Source organism: Pteropus vampyrus, unplaced genomic scaffold (genome assembly GCF_000151845.1).
Source record: "Pteropus vampyrus isolate Shadow unplaced genomic scaffold, Pvam_2.0 Scaffold701, whole genome shotgun sequence".
NCBI classification, from domain to species: Eukaryota; Metazoa; Chordata; class Mammalia; order Chiroptera; family Pteropodidae; genus Pteropus; species Pteropus vampyrus.
Genome location: NW_011889482.1, coordinates 32,179 through 52,768, shown reverse-complemented (window position 1 = coordinate 52,768; position 20,590 = coordinate 32,179). Strand labels below are relative to the sequence as shown.

Here is a 20,590-nt window from a genome sequence, read left to right as displayed (position 1 = left end):
ATACTTGTATTGTTCTTGATTTAGAGGAAAGCAGTCAGTCTTTTACCATTAAGTATGATGTTAGCTGTGTTTTTTTTTGTACATGTTCTTTAGATCAGGATGAGGAAGTTCTTTTTTGCTAATTGGTTGAGGGTTTTTTCTTTTTTAAATCATGAATGGGTGTTGGATTTTGTCAGATGCTTTTTCTGCATCTATTGAAGTGATCATGTATTTTTTTTGTCTTTTATTCTACACCATGCATTATTAACTAAGGTAATATAGTATGTTACATTAATTGATTTTCGGATGCTTAAAACAACCTTGCATTCCTAGAACAAATTCCTCTTGGTCATGGTGTATAACCTTTTTTTTAATATATATTCGAGAGTTTGGTTTGCTAACATTTTGTTGAGGATTTTTGCATCTCTATTCATTAGGGACATTGGACTGTAGTGCAATTTCCTTTCTTATGATGTATTTGTCTGGTTTGATGTAAAATACCAGTCTCATAGAATGAGTTGGGAAGTTTTTGTCGTTGTTGTTGTTAGATGTGTATATGTTTATAATTGTTATGTCTTCCTGATGAATTTACCCTTCCATTATTATAAAATGTCCTTCTTTTTCTCTTGTAACATTTTCTTCTTAAAGTCTGTTTTGTCTGACATTATATATAAATCTAGCCATTCCAACTCTTTTATGGTTGCTGTTTTTATTTTACAGTTTTTTTCATCTTTTATTCTTTTAACTTATTTATATCTTTACATGTAAAGTGTATCTAATATAGATGATATATGCTTGGAGTTTGTTGTTTTATCCATTCTCACAGTCTTTGTCTTTTGATTGGACTGTTTAATCTATTTACATTTATTGTAATTTAAATTACTGTAATTTAATTTATTGATTGGACTTTGTTTTTTGCTATAATTTTGGAGTTATTTTTATTGTTTGCTCTGGGAATTATAATATGTATGTCAACTTAATAGTATTTGCTTTAGATTAATAATAATTTAATTCCAGTAACACAGGGAAGCTTTGCTCTTTCATCCTTTCTCCTATTAATGTAACATGTTTTGCATTTTAATATATTAGAAGCCCAAAATATAGTTTTTAAATTATTGTTTTATGTAGTTTCTCTTTAAAGGAAAAGAAGAAAAATATATGTACTCTCTTTTATTTTTACCTTCCTAAATATCTTTACTGGTGCTCTTTTTTCATGTAGATTCAAGTCACCATCTGGTATCATTTCTTTTTAGCCTAAGGACTTCTTTTAGTATTTTTGGTAAGGTATATCTGATAGCAATGACTTCTTTGTCTTTGTGTATTACGGAATTTCTTTTATTTTTCCTTTATTTTAAATGATAGTTTTGCAGGATATATAATTCTTAGTTGACAGATTTTTTTCTTTCAGCATATTGCGTGTGCCATTCTACTGCCTTCTGTCTTCTCCTGCAGGATGTGACCTCTGATGCCTCTACTTAAGTTTTTTTTTTTTTTTTGTAATTATTTTTGCTTTAAAGACTAACTTCCTTGGGGTCACTCCTAGCTGCTCCCATATATCTTAGTGGTCAGCTAAAAATTATTCAGATGTTGTATTTAAACATCTGTGTGTGAGTGAGGGTATCTACATGTGGGTTGAGGAACACATTCAAGCTTCAGGCAGCTTTCACTTTCTACCTGCACATGACCTCACGTTTAGTCAGGGACTAGTAGATAACTGGGATGCTTTCTAGTTTCTCCTGAGCATAAGCACAGCCTTGCAGACCCCCAGGAATATGTTGGACCTTACCAAAGCCCATATGACTATCTTATTCCCTAGCTCTCCCTGTTAAATTCTTGCAATCTCTGGGAGCTGCAATGTTGGTCTTCTCTAGTTGTTTGCCTCCAAGAATGCTACTGTTTTTGACAGTGCCCTGGACATGTTTTTCTTTTCCCATCCTCAGAGCTCCAAATCATGTCAGTCCCCTCTGCTGTCACTCCTCATGGCTACCATGGCATGGAGCTGGGATAGGGAAAAGTAGTGTGAGAGTGGCCTCATATTAAAATGCCACAGGCTACACTATTCTTACTGAAGTTCAATAGTTTTTCTAAAATATGCACTTCTCATTTTTTTTTGTACACCATGGTCAATGTCCAGAGACTGAAATGATTGTTTTTATATATTTATTTACATAAATATATAAATAAGTATATTTATAAAAAATATTTATATATTTTCTAGTTTTATTTTGTTTTTGGAGAGAATATTTCCAAAGATTCTCACTCCACCATTCTGAAAGTCCCTTTATAGCACCAATACCTCCTGCCTGCTTATCTGAAATAGCCATTTAATTTCTTCCATTCATGCCCCATCTTTAAGGACCTCAAGGCAAGTTATTCAAGGCTCTGAATTTCATGGTCCCTACCTACCTCTCCAACTGTGTTTAGTTTATCTTCTACACTCACTCTGTGACCCACCCATTAAAAATACTTATATATTCTCCAAACTGACCTGCTTCATCATGTCTCATGCTAGTTCTTTAGCTCATATGCTCTTTTCTTAATCTTCTTCCATTTATTGTCAGGTCAGATTTTATCTCCTCTGAGAAGTCTCGAAACCCCCAGAAATCCCTCAGCCTGTGCTCTCATAGCATCATTTGAGGCAATGGGGCAAGATAGATGGGGCCAATTATGTAAAGCCTTGAGTGCCATCGTAAAGAGATGACTCAATCTTTTTGTCTGCCCTCAAGAAGCTCTCAGCAAACAGGAAGATAAAAATAAACAGGCAATTATTATACATGTTGTAAGTGCACTAATAAGAGTATACACAAACAGCTGTGAAAACTCTGAGTAGACAGCTAACTAACTCTTCCTAGGGGAGTTAGGAAGATTTTACAAAGAAGGTGACATTAGAGCTAGGTCTCAGGCAGGAGAGTGACATGATGAAAGTGTTTTAAGAAGATTAATCTGGCAATAGTATGGAAAGTGGATTGGAATATGGATGGACTGGAGGCAAAGAAATCATCTAGTCTATGGCAGTAGTCCAGATATGAGGTGATGAAGGCATCTATAGGAATAGAAAGAGAAGGACAAATCTGAGAGACATTTGGAAGGAAAAATTGACAGGAGCTTAATGGACTCTTGGCTTTAAGCCTTTCAAGAGGTAATGCTTCTTCCTTAGTAATATCCATGAAAAGATTCAGATTGACCTATTATGTAATTGCCTACTCTGACTAGAATTTCTAGCTATGGCTGGTCTCCAAAATTTGTTATTGTGATTGATACTTGTTGGACCTTAATTTACATTAAGATGGCTTTAGAGTCTTAAGGTTGGGAAGCTCTCAAAAACATAATTTTGACTATGAAACAGCAAATTATTCTGTTAAAGGATAAATGAGGGAAACCATGGGGCAGCATAGGAAGTTTTACAATGAGCTCATAGTTCTTTTTTTTACAGGATATTATATGAAAGATGGAAAGGATGGATATACCAGGTGGCATGTGCCTAAAGGATTAGTACTGAGAAAAATAAGGCCCAGAATTATCTCGGGCTTGTAGAAATACATATTTACAAAGACAGCAAGAACAATATTTTAACTATGTTCTCGGTAATAAAAGTACATACGTCCTTGCATGGATAAGTTATAGCTCAGATGATATCGTTAAACTACTCTCAATGATCAAAGGAATTAAAAAGATGAAATACTGCCATTTATAACAACAGAGATGGATCTTGAGGGTATTATAAGTGAAATAAGTCATACAGAAAAGGACAAAAATCATGATTTCACTCATATGTGGAATACACAACAAACGAAAAAGAAACAAACAAAATAAAATAAAGACAAATTCACAGATATGGACAACAGATTGTGGTTACCAGATGGGAAGAAGGGTGTAAGAGGGTGAAATGGATAAAGGGAGTCAAATGTATGGTAATGGATGGAACCTTGACTTTTGTATAGTGTACATGAATGTCAGATTGTAATGTTTTACACCTGAAACATTTAACGTGATAAACCAATGGTGCCTCAATAATTAAAAAAAAAAAAAGAAAGAAATGTCTTTAGTTTAGCCTTATCTTGATTGGTAGTTTGGCTTGATATAAAAATTCTTGGTTACAAATAAAGTACAGAAATTTTAAAGCAAAAAAAAAAAAAAAAGACTGGACTCGTGTAAAGATATTACCACTTCTAACAAAAAAAGGAACAGTTTTCAAGTAAGTGAGTACTTAGAAAATTACAAAGTTATCAACTTTGTAATTTGTGTGGAAGACATTCCACACAAATCTAATTTTTATTTCTGACAAGATCAATAGAGTTAGTTTATGGAAATATGGGAGAGATAAGATATATGTTGAATGACTGAATGAATGAAACTTCAGTGAGGTTTTTTTTAAGTTTATTGGGGTAACATTAGTTAATACAATTATATAATTTTCAGGTGTACATTATAATTTGACATCTATATATTCTATTGTGTGATTACCACCCAGAATCCAGTTTCCTACAGCTACCATATATTTGATCCCCTTTACCTACTTCATCCCCCCCCCAGCTCCCCTATATTTGACCCCCTTTACCCTGTCTACCTCTTCCCTCCTCCCCGACCCTCTACCCTCTGGTAATCACTAGTCTATAGTCCATGTCTGTGAGTCTCTGTTTGTTTGTCCTGTTCATTTGGTGCCTTTAGGTTTATATCCCACATATAAGTGATATCATGTGATTTTCAACTTTTTAATTCTGGCTTACTTTGCTTAGCATGATTATCTCGAGGTCCATCCATGTTGTTGCAAATGGTAGTGTTTCATCTCTTCTTATGGCAGAGTAATATTCCATTGTATATATGTACCACAGCTTCTTTAGCCAATCATCTATTGTAGGACACTTTGGTTGCTTCCATGTTCTGGCCACTGTGAATAATGCTGCTATGAACATCAGTGTGCAAATATCTTTTTGGATATGGGTTTTAAGTCCAAAGCAACTAATGCTTAGTTTTTCAGAACTTCTTTGTTTAATCTTCTGTAGTTGATACAATTAAATCTTTTCTTTTACACAGTTTTTCTTTCTGTAATATTCCATTGGCCTCATAAAAGTTGTTTTACATTGATGTTAACTCTCTCTTCTTAATGTTGAATTTTCTAGGATGCGGTGCCACAGGCTGTCCTACCTACAAAGCAGGATCTAGGACCTGCTGAGGGGAAGAGTCATACATTGGGCCCTTCAACAGCCCAGCTTCAAAAGCTTATTTCCATTAACTATCCATTGGCACCATAAGGATAAAGACAAAAGGAACTACACATAAACACTATACTCTAGATGGTAAAGTTATTTGTTACACAAATACAGATTTACAGTTCTGAAACTACAATATGTGTGTACTGGGATTGAACACATAGAGCATGGCAGATGGTGGGAGTCAGATTTCTCACCATTAGAGAGTATGGTTACAGATAAGCATAGGATGAAAGGCTACTGTGAATTATGATACTTGATTAGAGTTGGAAACAGTATAAACTTATATTTAGCTTAACATAGATGTTTTTACATAAATATTAGTATATTTCCTAGTTCTGTCCACTGAGAGGGACTAGAAGCAATGACACCCCAGTAGCATTGAGCATACCCAAATCTTTGTTTCTAAAACTATACTATTCTTCAATAAAAGGAACCAACAGCTCCTTGGAGAAATGGCTTATTCTAGGGCTAGGATAGGAAAAATATAAGATGAATCTGAAGAATCTTGAAGTGCCAGAAAGTAAGGAAATGCTTAAGAAAAAAGATGAGGCAATGTTAAAAGGACACAGGAGCTAACTAAAAGAGCGATCAATTGCCAAATCCAGAACGATCTGAGCAAGAAAATAAATAATGTATTAGATTATAATCCAGAGTATAAAATAAATGCCCTGAGCCCATGCTTATATAAATAAATGATTGAATAAATGAATAAAAAGGGAGAGTAGAGAAAAACCTCCCACACAGAAGAATTCCAAATAATTTATATAGATATTCTCCTTCCCCCACTATAGAGGTGGATCTTAATTCCCCAGTCCTAGAGTATAGGCTTCGCTAAGTGATTTGCTGCCAAAGGATAAAATATGGAACAAGTGGCGGATAACTTTAAGTAGAGAAACCTAGCAAACACTATGTTGATCAGGTATTCAAGGTTAACATTATCAGTGATAAGTCATATTGATAGCATCTACCATTGATATGATGTGGTGAAAAGGGCACTTCGTTTCTGTGGCCATCCTCCCCAGAATCTATAACCCCACTTTATTTGTAAGAAAAGCATCAGACAAACCCAAATTTGGGGGACAGTCTAACAAAATGCCTAACCAGTACCTCTTCAAAACTGTCAAGATCATCAAAAACAAGGAAAGTCATAGCCCAGAGGAGTCTAAGGAGACATGATGAGTAAATGTAATATGAGTCCTACATGGGATCCTAGAATAGAAAAAAAAATTTATTAGGAGAAAACTAATAAAATTCAAACAAAGTACGGGATTTAGTTAATAATGTATCAATGTTCATTCATTAGTTGGTGACAAATGTACCATACTAATGTAAGATATTAATAATAGGGAAAACTGGGTGAGCTCTGTATGAGAACTTGGGTGTCTGCAACTTTTCTGTAAATCTAAACTCATTCTAAAATTTCAAACAAGTTTATTAAGAGAGAGAGAATTGGCTTCTGGTCAAGATGGCAGAGTGGGAAAACACTGTGTTTGCCTCCTCTCACAACCACATCAGAGTTACAACCAAACTACAGAACAACTATCACTGAGAATCTTCTGAAGTCTAGCTGAACAGAAGTCCTACAACTGAAGACACACAAAAGAGGCCACTTCGAGACTAATAGGGTTGGAGTCGCAGGAATGTCTGTTCACACACTGGCGTGTGGCAGTTAAAAATTTAGAGAGGTATCTCAGCAGTGGAGGCCACCCCCAGAGAAGCAAGGGATTCCGGCCCACACTAGTCTCCCGAGGGAGGATACTTGGGTGTCCATCAGTAAATGGTTGTATAGAGAATAAGTGACACATATATACTATGGAATATTACTTAACCGTAAAAAAATGAATGAAACCTTACCATCTGCAACAACATGGATGGACCTAGAGGGTATTGTGTTGAGTGGAGTAAGCCAGACAGGGAAAGACAAGTGCCAGATGAATTCATTTACATGTGGAAGCTAAAGAACAAAATAAGAAGACAAAACAAATTCATAGATACAGAGAACATTTTGATGGTTGCCAGTGGGCGGAGGATTGGGGGGGTGAAAAAGGGGAAGGGATTAAGAAATACAAATTGATAGTTACAAAATAGTTATGGGGATATAAATTACAGCATAAGGAATACAGTCAACAGTATTGTAATAAGTATGTGGTGTCGGATGGGTACTAGATATATCAGGGTGATCACTTTGTGAGTTATATAGATGTCTAATCACTATGTTGTACACCTGAAACTAATATAATATATGCCAACTGTAATTAAAAATAAATTATTAAAAACTTGAAAATCTAAAAAGAAAAATAAAAAAGAGGGGGATGGAGGGGAATAGGAGGTTGAAATTTCTGGGTATAAAATAAATAAGTCATGGGGATATGGTGTACAAAAAAAGGAGAGAGGGAATTGGAGAAGGAAGTAGAAACGAAGCCATAAGTTTCACTATGAAAGGGAATATAAATGAGGAGGGGTGGTAGTGGGAGGAGTTTATAGAGCGAAGGGGAATATTGTTTTAAGATGGGAGATATTATAACATGTTTACTGATGAGAATGATCCAGTAGGAAGGAAAAATTTGATGATGCAAAAAGATAGAACAATTTCAGAATTTTAGTGCCTGAGCAAGAGAGAAGAGAGGGGATCTAATTCAGAAATGGAAGTGCTGGCCTTGGTTAAGTGCACAGATATTTCAACCATAGTAAGAGGAAGAAAAGCAGATATATGGGCATAGATGCAGGTAAGTGGGTGGGTGTGGAGCATGAGTTTGTGGAGATTCTTTTCTAATTGTTTCCATATTCTCTTTGAGGGAATAACCAAGGTCATCAGTTGAAAGTGGAAAGAAAGAGGTGGTGTTGGCAGTGTGAAATAGTCTTCTTGGAGAGTGAGTGAGTGATTTTACTAGGAAATTATGCAAGGAATGCTTGGCAGTGTTGAATTCTCATTTGCAGTTTTTGGTGATCATTTTAAAATGAGAGTAGCCAATGTAGTTTCATTTTTTTTCTCTAGTAATGTCCAACTGCTTGGCTGCAGGTATAGAAGAGGTGGAGACTTGAGTTTATCAGGATTGGGGCTTTGTCAGGGAAGTATGACAGAGGGACAGAGAGGGGTGAGGGAGTTAAGGATGTTGATTAATTTAATCAATTTGGTTTAATCAATTGCAAGGAATTGATTAAAATGATGGACCATGGAAGCTGGACTCTATAAGGAAGGAAGTAAAGACATTGAAGGAGACAATATGATGGATAATTAAAGGAGCTTATGACCAATGGATTGAAGTTTTTGTGGAACTGAATGATTATTGTAGTGAGGAGTGTCCAAATAATTGAGCTGGAAAGGGAACAAGAGATAGTCAGAGTATAGCGTGTTTAAAATGAAAATTATGAAGGTATTGGAATTAGTGGTGATAAAGTTGTCAAGAATGATGACAGGGGAAGGGATCACAGGGGTGACAGTGGAAGATAGTAAACTGAACTGATCTTCACTTTCAACAATAGAGTAATTCGGAAAATATTTGATTAGCATAGTGAAGAGGGGTAGAGTTATATAAGACAGCATGAGCGCCAAAGGAGGCAGCTATTCTACCAGGATTACTACAGCCTTGTCTTTATCTCCAATGATCCAGAAACTAGAGCACTCTTTCTAAAGTACAATCTTATTTTACTACTCTGATTTTAAAAATCTCTTTATAGAAGCTTACTGTTATAGATGGTGATTGTCTGAATATGGTAGAATTGAAATGGAGAGGTCATATGGATTTCAGAGATATTTAGGAGGTGGAATTAACAAACATTATGAAAAAGATGGGTCAAGATGAGTCCCATGTTTCTCTTTTATATTGACATTTTGATAAGACCTAATGAATAAACATTTGGTTAGTGTCAATTTTATACAAAGCTGAGAACTTCTAGAAAATCAAAAATGGAAGACTCTGCCTTAATGTAAGATATAGTATCCATGAAACATAAAATGAGTAATATAATAAGCATAAATAGCTTATGCCATTTGCAAATGCAAATTAAGTTGATACCTACCAAATACTTAATTTCAAAGAAAATGTAGGGTTATTCAAGGAAGCTTCCTTGAATAAATGAATTTTTAGCTAGATTTTTGAAGGAAAAGATGGTCATTTAATTAGAAGAGCCTATAATTTCAAGGAGAAAATAGGCAAATCTATATTGCATGGTATTCTTTGTTTTAGAACACTTATAAAATGTAAAAAACATTTTTATCTTGCAAAGTATGCAAACACAGGGCATGGGCTATATATGGCCCACAGGCCATAGTTTGTCCAAGCCTGGAGTATCTCAGTATAATCACTTTTGTCACTCCAAGGGCATGGTTCTCAATAGATTTAGGTTATGGATCCCATGGAAATTCTGTTGAAAGCTCTGGATCCTCTCCGTAGAAAAATGGAGGAATACACGCCCGCATGTGCGCGCGCGCGCGCGCGCGCACACACACACACACACACACACACACACACACACACACAATTTATATATGGATCCTAGGTCACAAACTTTAATTTTAGGTCACCACCATATCAGTACTTGTTATATCAGACACTCTTTCAATTAATTTCAGTGTCTGGATTTTAAAGCATTCAATTGAGAGACATCCCTTGAAGACTTTTATTGAGTGCCATCATAAAGTGACTCAAAGAAGAGTAACCCTTGACATGTAACTAGGAGATGATATAGGTACATGGAGGTGATACCCCATGGTCCACTCTGCTTCTCTCCTGTAAAGCCCAACACTGTTAGAAGGGACAGGCATTTTCTGCAGGTCATAGGTTACCTTGTAGCTCCTTTCCTGGCTTAGTAGGATTTCATGTAATACTCTTCTTAGCAAGTTTATGTGCATGTGTCACATTATTCTGTTTCAATACATGTCTTATAATATTTTTTGTTGAAAACCTGGGCATTTTAGATAATATCTTATAGAAACTGACTTCTGACCTGCCCGGGGGGACTGTTGCTATGGTTCTGGGTATTTGTTTATTTTTTTTTTCTGTCTTGCCTGGAGTAATTTTGTGGAATCTGTCTGCCCTGCACTGTGTAGTGGCTGATGTCTCTGCTCAGGTTTTATTTTTACTTTTTAAAAAATTTTTAACTGTGGCTTCCTAAGTATCACATTGGGGTCAGCATAGATCAGTGTTCTCAACTGGAAACAATTTTGACCTCCCAGGGGGCACTTGGCAATGTCTAGAGACTTTCAGTTGTCCATAGGGTCAAGGTTGAGACTAACCCTGGTAGAGCTTAGTGGCCAATCAACAAATGGTAAGAGGTTATGCTTAAAAACTTTAAGCCTTGCCTCCAGATCTGTGTGTGGATTGGGGCACACATTCAAAGTTTAAGCTGTTTATAAGTTTGCCCTGATGTCTCCTTTCTGCCATTCTTCACTTGTCTCCTTCGTGCCTGCACAAGGCCTCACATTATTCCAGGGACATGTATATAACTAGGGCCCTTTCCAGTATCTCTCTTCAGTGTGCACACAGCCCCACATATGTGCACAGCGTTACTGAATACGAGGGGGGATGAGGGGGCTTTCCAAGTCCCACTATAGTTGCTTCATTCCCTCGATACCCTTGTTAAATTTTAAGCTGCTCTGCTGGTCTGCGGCTTGCTCCAACAAGCATGCCTTCCCTGATTGTTTTCAACACCCAGGGGCACGGAGTTTTTATGTGCTCTGTTCCAAATCAAGTTAGTCCCCTTTAGCAGCAAAGCTGCTGGTTTTCTTGGCTTGCCCCTACTACTAATGGAGCTGGTTGGGGAAGTGTAGGGAATAGGAAAATCCCAAACTAAAATATACAGATTCTTACTGTTTTTACACAAGGGTTAGTAGTTTTTCTTGAATAATTTCTTAATTTGTTGCATGCCTCTGGTCAATTTCCAGAGTCCTAAAATGGTTGTTTTTTTATTTTATCCAGTTTTGTCATTGTTATTAAGGGAGAAGATTTGCCAAGCTCCTTACTCTGCCTTTGCAGAAGCCTCATCTTCAGCGATTCCCAAGGCTACAATTTGAGAAACACAAGTGTAGTAGGCTTTGGGGTTGGGCAACTTGAGTTCATGTCTTATCTCCACCACGTAATCATTATGTGATCTTACAAAGTTATTCAACATCTCTGAGCTTTAGTTTCCTTGTTCTTAAAGTGAGAATGATAATACTATACAAAGTCAATTTGAGGAGTACAGGTACATTTCATTTTTTAAAACTATTGCTTAGTATCTCGCAATGTATGTATACCATAGTTTATTCAGCTATCCCTCCACTGCCCCCACTGATAGATATTTAGTCTTATTTTCCAATTTTTTTTTGCTATTATAAACAGTATTATGACTATCCTACTGCACACTTTCACATGTGTGACAGTTTCTATAAAGTAAATACTGAGATGAATTTTTGAGTCAAGCAATAAATATACATATTTTTTATCATTTTCATAGAAACTTCCAGATTGCTATCCAGTGTGGCTTCACCAGTTTATACTCCTACTACCAATGTGTGAGACTATGCATTTCCTCACATCTTTTGAAAATAATTGCTTTAATCAAGCTTTAATTTTTTTCACTTTGATGGATAAAAAAAGGTATCTTAATACCCATTTCTCTGATTACCACTAAGATTGGGGGAGTTCATGTGTTTACTGGTCACTTTTGGTGACTTTTCTATTGATGTTCTTCACTCATTTTTCTATTGAGTTTTATCTTCATGATCACAGGGATTTATTCTATATGCTGTGTATTCTTTTATGTTAAAAATATTTTACCTGTTACTTGTCTTTTAACTTTGTTTTTCATGTTGTTTGCAAAACAGAAGATTTTTATTTTCATATGTCCAAATTTATCTTTTATGCTTTTTGTGTTGTAGTAAAACCCCCTTTCCTATCTTAAGATTGTCAACATATAATAGCTTTATTTTGTTATATTTTAATCTATCCATAATTTACCATTTTGAATGATATAAACCAGAATCAATTTTTTTCAATTTTTTTTTTCCAAAACTAGTTAATGAGTAATCCATCTTTTCTCCAAGGTTATGAAATGCCACCTTTAACATGTACCATATCTCCATGTATATTTGGGTCTCTTTTGGGACTCTATTCTATTCTCTTGATCTGTTCATCTATTCTGCATGAATACCATACTTTTTAAATGACCATAGCTTTATAATATGTTTTATATCTAGTAAGGCAGTCACCCCATGCCTTTCTTCTTGTTCAAAATTGTTACTTTATTAATTCTAAATATGAATTTTGGAATTAGCCTGTCCAGGATATGAAAATTTCCACTGGGATTTGGATCAGAAGTACGTGGGATTTTGTGTCTTAATTTGTGGGAGAATTTGTATCTTCTGATTATTGAATCTGCCCATCTGTGAGCATATTTATCCACTCAGGTTTCCTTCAAGTCATTCAGGATAGTTATATAGATTTTTCTCTATAGCAGTCTCCTACATTTTTGTTTATTACCAGATACTTAATCATTTTTGTTCTGCTTATATATTTGATTTCAGCTTTATTTACCTTTCCTAAATGAGTAACCTAGTGTATAGGAAAGTAATATTTTGGTAACTTTTAATTTTGTTAGAACTTCAAACTAACAGAAAAGTTGCAAGAATAGTAAGGACCTCCTTGATATCTTCTTTCCACCTGGTAGAACTGCTGATGGAGCTGGTGGTTACTTAAATATTTAAGATACTTAAATACTTGAATGGTTTCATTTTCCAAATTTAGAACTCTGATCTATTTTGAGTTTATCTTAGAGACCTGGTGACAATATGAAAATATACATATATGAAATATGGAGTCAATTTTATCTTTTTTCCAATGGCTATCTAGTTGTGCCAAAGCCATTTATTTAAAAGTTCATATTTTCCCCAGTGTTTATAACTACCAGTTCATTACATACCAGATTTCTATATTCAATCGGATATATTTTTGGACTATACCAAGTTTTCTGACTACTGATTTTTTAAAGTTTTCCTAAACAAATTTTTAAATTTTTATAAAATATATAATATAAACTAATAAATAAAAAAAAAAGAATCTGAATTTTCCCTAGAACTGTGATATGCTAGCACCATGATGTGTTTTGATTATGTCTGGCTTTGAGACCACTGCTGTTCAGCATCTTGCTACAACTCTAAGACTCACCAGCACAGCCCAGACACTGCCAGTGTAGATTTATGTATCAAGCCAAAGACCATATGTCTGGATGAGACCACAATCTTTTTCATTTGTGAGTCGACAGAAGACTTGGTCTTCTTTGGGGTACTCTTCCAAAGAACAATTATTCTGCAAAAAAAATGTTTGCCCCTCTCCAAAATAGAGTATTCTTTTGATTACTTCTCCCTTTTTCCTTTATTTGGAAACATTTATTTTTGAAACTTTTTTGAAAATTCTACTTTAGTTTTCAAGTCCATTAATCATCACCTTTCTTTTCTCTGTTAATATTTTCAGACATATATGTATGACCCATCTACTTCAATACACCTCAATACCGAAGTTTTTCATCAACCCCCCAAACCCCTTTATTATCATCCAATTACATATCTGCCTACATTCTCTGTCTTAGCAACTGGCATCACCATCCATCAAGTTACCTAAGTTAAAAACCTAGTCATTCCAGATTTTTGCCTTTTCTTCATCCTCCACATCTAATCAGTTATAAAATCTTGCCAGTTCTACCTCTGTAATATCTCTTAGATGTGTCCTCTTTTCTATAACACCCTTCTCAGAGCTTAAGCCCTCAATATTTTTCTCCACTATTTCAGTTATCCAAGTTGTTTTCCACATTTCTTGTTACCTTGATTCCCACCAGCCCATCTCCCATACTATCACTATAATCAAGTCTTTAAAATGTTAACATGACCATAGAGTTTCCCAATTTAAAACCCTTCCATGGTTCTCTGTGCTATAGCAATAAGAACTTTTTACTCACTTTCTTGAATATACCTGGTTGTTTTACAATGGTATCTTTGGTCATACTTTTTTTCTGCCTGGAATGCCTTCTCCTCACCTCAATCACATTCTGGTCCAACTCTTGATCATTTTTTAAGACTAAGCAAAATCATTTAAATTCACCTCCAAAGTATTTCTTTATATGATACCCCACTAGAATAATTTCCTTTATTTATAGCTCCACTATATCTTGTATACAACTTTATTATAATACCTATCATATTTTATTTGCTTCATGTCTTCTTACTAGGCTCTGGGCTTCTTTATAACAGAGACTATAACTTATTCACACCTGTATTCACAGGGCCTGATACATATTGGATTTAACGCATGTTGAAAATGTTTAGAAGAAACGTGTAGTGGCATTAATATTTCAAAGCACAAAAAAGTACAACTGGCTATTAGGGAAAACAATTAGAAAATGAGATTTATTTCTTCATGAAAATAAAATGGCACAAGTAGATTCAGTAATTATTTCATATACAGTTTTCTAAAATTTTGATATGTTCCCACTTCTCTGCTGACCAGAAGAATTTAACTTTTTTCCTCTTTAGCATTCAAGTGTTTCACTTCATTCAAGTATGAAGAAACAGGTGGCAGGACACTGCTAGTAATTGGATTCTATGCAGCAGAACAGGTATTTCAAAAGGCACCTGAGGAATTTGAACTCCTCAGCAATGTGCCATTGAAGTATGAATATATTGAAAATGTTGGAGAATGTTGCAACCACATGACTGGTGTTGGGCCAGTCTTAAATATCTATCCATGGAATAAAAAGCTCTATTTGATCAGGTGAGTACCAAAGAACTAACCCCGTGTAATGTTTTACCAAATATTAGCCATCTCATGTAATGAAAATTCCTAAGGTCCTTACATCTGCCACATTTTATTTTATTTTAATTAAGTTTATTGGGATAACATTGGTTAATATAATCATATAATTTTTCAGGTGTACATTATCATTTGACATCCATATATTCTGTTGTGTGTTCACCACCCAAAGTCCAGTTTCCTTCAGCTACCATATATTTTATCTCCTTTACCCACTTCACCCTCCCCCTACACCCCTATATTTGACCCCATATTTGCCACATTTTAATCTTGCTATTCTATAGGTTTTTTTGTTGTTGTTAGTACAATTTCTATTCTTATTATAATTCTCCTGGAATAATAAATAGCCCAACAAGCAAGGAATACTAGATTTGGCGGGGGGGGGGGGCAGATATTTAAGAGAGAATTTTAAAATAAAGACATAATTAAATTCAAAACCAGTTATTAAATCATGCTCAGTAACGAAACAGCTAAGGTACCCAAAAGCATGATGACCACATTAGTCTGTATCCCATATTTATGCAAATATCTTGACCTGTATATTCAATTGTCTACTAGATATTGCCACTTAGTTATCTTGTAGGACTATAAAGCACATCATATTCAAACCCAAACTCATTATCTCCAGTCATTTCAAGCTAGCTCTTCCACACACAGGTGTTGTGAAGATAAAAATACATTGTTGTCCAAGGAGAGAACCATCTAAATAGGAAAATATATTTGCAAGCAATGCCTCTGATAAGGGCCTAATATCCAAAATATACAAAGAACTCATACGACTCAATAACAACAACAAAAACCAAACGATCCAATCAAAAAAGGTCAGAGGACTTGAACACACACTTCTCCCTAGAAGACATACAAATGGCCAACAAATATATGAAAACATGCTCAACATTACTAGGTATTAGGGAAATGCAAATCAAAACCACAATGAGATACCATCTCACACCTCTTAGAATAGCTGTTATCAACAAGACAAGTAATAACAAGTGTGGGAGAGGATGCAGAGAAAAAAGAACCCTCATACATTGCTGGTGGGAGTGCAAATTGGTACAGCCACTATGGAAAACAGTATGGAGATTCTTCAAAAAACTAAGAATTGATCGACCATATGATCCAGCAATCCCTCTACTGGGTATTTATCCCAAAGACTTGAAAACCCACATCTAAAAAGACATTTGCACACCGATGTTCATAGCAGCATTATTCACAGTGGCCAGGAAATGGGAGCAACTGAAGTTTTTTTCCATAGATGATTGGCTAAAGAAGCTGTGGTACATATATACAAGGAATATTACTCAGCTTTAAGAAGAGATGAAATACTGCCATTTGTGACAACATGGATGGATCTTGAGATAATCATGCTAAGCAAAATAAGCTAGACAGAAAAAAATGAAAACCACATGATATCACTTACGGGTGGTATATAAACCTAAAAGCAACAAATGAACAGGACAAACAGATAGAGACTTATGGACACGGACAGTGGACTAGTGGTTATCAGACAGTAGGAGGGGGGAGAGGGTGGTAGATGGGGTAAAAGTGGTCAAATATGTGGTGACAGAAAGTAATTTAACTATGGGTAGTAAAAATACAATGATTATATATATATTATATATATATATATATTGTTGAATTTTACACTTGAAACTTATTGAATTCCGTTAACCAATGTCACCATAATAAATAAAAAAAGAAATAAAGTTTATAAATTAGACAATAGTACAGGCATACTACGGAGATATTGCAGGTTCAGTTTTAGACCACTGTATTAAAGTGAGTATAGCAATAAAGCGAGTTGTAATACTTTTGCTGGTTGAGGGTCTTGCCTTCAATTTGTAAAAAATGCAACATCTGTGAAGCTCAACAAAGTGAAATGCAATAAAATGAGATATGCCTGTACTGTAAAAAAAAAATTCATTGTTTTTCCTGCCTTTACCCCTGCATTGTAGTAGGAATTACATAAACACTAATTCACTTCTTGTATCCCCATTGCCTAGAAAATGAAAGTGTTCAATGGGTTTTGTCCAAAATTTTATTATGAAAATTTTAAGATATACAGAAAAGTTGAAAGCATTTACAGTGAAAACCCATAAATCTACCAGCTAAATTCTACCATTAAGATATTACAGGACCAGTCAAGATGACTCAGAAGGTAGATGCTGTGCACAATTCCTCTCACAACCACACTAAAATTATAACAAAACTACAGAGCAACCAACACAGAGTTGCCTGAGGTCTGGCTGAACAGAAGCCTTACAACTATGGACAAAAATAACAGATCACCTCAAACCAGGGGAGACACAGAAAGGCCTGGTCCCACAACCACACGTGGCGATTGAGAATCAGGAGGGCTATCTTGGTTTCAGAGCCTCCTCCCGCACCTGAGGAGCAAGGGGTCCTGGCTCCACACTGGGCTTCCTGCACATGGTTCCAGCACCAGGAAGAGAAGTCCCCACAAACTCTAACTATGAAAACTAGTAGAGGTTGAAGCTGAGAGAAAGAGGGCTGCAGAAGTCATAGACATTTTTCTTAAAGGCCCACACCTGGCCTTACTCACTGACAGACTCTTATGCTCTGAGCTCCAGCGCTGCGGCAGCTGCTCGAGGGGCACCAGGGACACACGTGGAGGAACTGAGTTGTCGGGCTTCAGAGCAAGGGCTGGAGGGGCAGCTCTCTCCCAGACAGAAGAGCAGGCAGAAGCCATTATTCCTTTGGTGAACCCTCACCCCTCCTAGCCTGCAGGCACAGGTGGGCCATATCTAGGCCTCCATCAACCTGGATAACGCAGGTAGCTCTGCTTAAGTGATTCTCTGACACTCCGCCCCTCCCAACTTGTGGGCCACACAATTCGCTTCTAATGGTTTATTCCATATACAAATGGGCTGTCTTGACTCCTGCTGTGGACCTTCCTAAAATCTCCCAAAGGCTCACCAAACCCAAGAGGCAACATCTGGCCTCGGCGCAGCCCATACCACTTGCTGAACAGCCCCGAAGCATGGCACTAGTAACAGCTGACCTCGGTTTCTGGCTTGGCCTCTTGAGGCACCTATAAGCCCAGCATGGGTGGCAGCCATCTGTAGATTGCTTGGTGACTCTTACTAGGTGGCCCTGGAGGGGCACAGGCTGTGGCTGAACTTGTCCTGAAGCTGAATCCCTCCCAGGACTGTGCCACTGGGTCCCACAGGACACCTACTACATAAACCCACTCTACTAAGATTGGGAGACTTAGGAGCCCTACCTAATACATAGAAACAAACACAGAGAGGAAGCCAAAATGTGGAGACAAAGAAACACATCCTAAATGAAAGAACAGAACAAAGCTCCAGAAAAAGAACGAACAAAATGGAGACAAGCAATCTACTAGATGCAAAATTCAAAATACCTGTTATAAAGATGCTCAATGAACTTAGCGGAAGAGTAGATGAATCTGATGAGAACTTTAAAATAGAGATAGAAAACAGAAAAATAGAGATAGAAAACAAAAAAGTAGAGATAGAAAACAAAAAAAAGAACCAGTTAGAAATGAAGAATACAATAAATGAAATGAAAATACATTGGAGGGAATCAACAGTTTAGATGAAGCAGAGGTTCGAATCAGCAATTTAGAAGATAAGGTAGCAGAAAACACCCAATCAGTACAGCAACAAGAAAAAAAGAATAAATAAAAAATGAGGATAGTTTAGGACCCTCTGGGATAACATCAAGCGTACCAACATTCTCATCATAGGGATATCAAAAGGAGAAGACAGAGAGCAAGAAATTGAAAACCTATTTGAAGAAATAATGATGGAAAACTTCCCTATCCAGGGGAAGGAAATAGACATACAACCCCAGGAAGCTCTGAGAGTCCCAAACAAGAGGAACCCAAAGAGGCCCACACCAAGACACATCATAGTTAAAATGCCAGAGGCTAAAGACAAAAAGAGAACCTTAAAAGCAGCAAGCAAAAAACAATTAGTTACCTACAAGAGTGCTCCAGTAAGACTGTCAGCTGATTTCTCAAATACACTTTGCAGGCCAGAGGGACTGGCATGAAATATTCAAAATGATGAAAAGCAAAGACTTTTAACCAAGACTACTCTACCCAGCAAGGATAACTTTTTTAATTGAAGGAGAGATAAAGAGCTTCTCAGACAAGAACAAGCTGAACAGAATTACAATAAATGTTAAAAGGACTTCTTCAAGAAGAAGAGAAAAATACATATCAAAAATTTATTAATAAAGAATGGCAATAACTGTATATCTATCCACAAGTACCTCAAATGAAAAACAATTAAATGCTCTGATCAAAAGATAGGGTGGCTGAATGGATAAGAAAACAAGACCTCTACATATGATGCTGCAAGAGACTCACTTCAGATTAAAAGACACACATAGACAAGAAGTAAAAGGATAGAAAAAAATATTTTTGATGGACCTAGAAGGTATTGTGCTGAGTGGAGTAAGTCAGATAGAGAAAGACAAATGCCATATGATTTCATGTACATGTGGAATCTAAAGAACAAAATAAACAACAACAACAACAAAAACAGAAACAAACTCATATATACAGAGAACATTTTGAGGGTTACCAGATGGGAGGGGGATTGGGGGGTTGGTGAAAAAGGGGGAAAGATTAAGAAGTACAAATTGGTAGTTACAAAATAGCCATGGAGATATAAAGTATAGTATAAAGAATATAGTCAATAATATTGTAATAACTATATATGGTATCAGAGGGGCACTAGATTTATTGGAGTGATCACTTTGTGAGTTATATAGATGTCTAATCACTATGTTGTACACCTGAAACTAATATACTATTGTATGCCAACTATAACTGAAAAATAAAAAATATTATTAAAAAAAGATATCACTATACTTGCTTTATTACTTATCCATTCATCTATTTGTCCCTCTATCCATCTATTAATTAATCTTCATTTTGGTACATTTTAAAGTACATTGTACATATAAGTACATGTCCTCCTAAAATACTTTAACGTTTATAGACTTAAGTAGAGTTTATTATTTGTTTACAGATTTTTTAGATTAAATTTACATACAGTGATGTTAAAAATATTAAATATACACTTGCTGAATTTATTATTAAATTTATGCATACACCTATGTAACCAAAACCTCTAACAAGATGGAATATTACCGTCATTGAAGAAAGTACCCTCATGCCCCTTCCCAGTTTGGTTCTGCGTACATACCCCAAAGGAAAACAGTGTTTTGATTTTTTACCACCATAGATTAGTTTTTCCTATTCTAGAAATTCAAACCATAGTATAAATTTATTCTTTTATGAATAAACACCTGGGCTGTTTCCAATTTTGGATTATTATGAATAAAGTTGCCATGAACATTCATGTAAAAGTATTTTTGTAGAGATGTGTTTTTCTTTCACTCAGATAAATACCTAAGAGTGAAACTGCTGGGTCATAGAGTAGGTAAGTGTTTAGTTTGGTAAGTAACTACCAGTACTTTTACTAAAGCAATTGTTCCATTTTACACTGTCATTAGCAATGTACGAGAGTTATAGCTGCTCTACCTCCTTGCCAATAATTGATGTTGTCTGTCTTATTTTAACCATTTTAGTGGATATCTCAGAGATTTTAATTTACA

At 35.8% G+C, this 20,590-nt stretch overlaps 1 protein-coding gene across 1 annotated transcript in view; it reads left to right on the top strand.

The window, feature by feature from the left end:
* The window catches only part of LOC105309240 (trimethyllysine dioxygenase, mitochondrial-like), a 25,672-nt gene extending 5,250 nt beyond the window's left edge, over positions 1–20,422 (top strand). The window contains exons 2-3 of the mRNA XM_023526083.1: positions 14,698–14,935; positions 20,377–20,422. Of these exons, the coding sequence (XP_023381851.1) occupies positions 14,698–14,935; positions 20,377–20,380 (242 nt within the window). The 3' untranslated portion in view covers positions 20,381–20,422. The remainder of the gene's footprint in view (positions 1–14,697; positions 14,936–20,376) is intronic.
* The last annotated feature ends 168 nt before the right edge of the window (positions 20,423–20,590 follow it).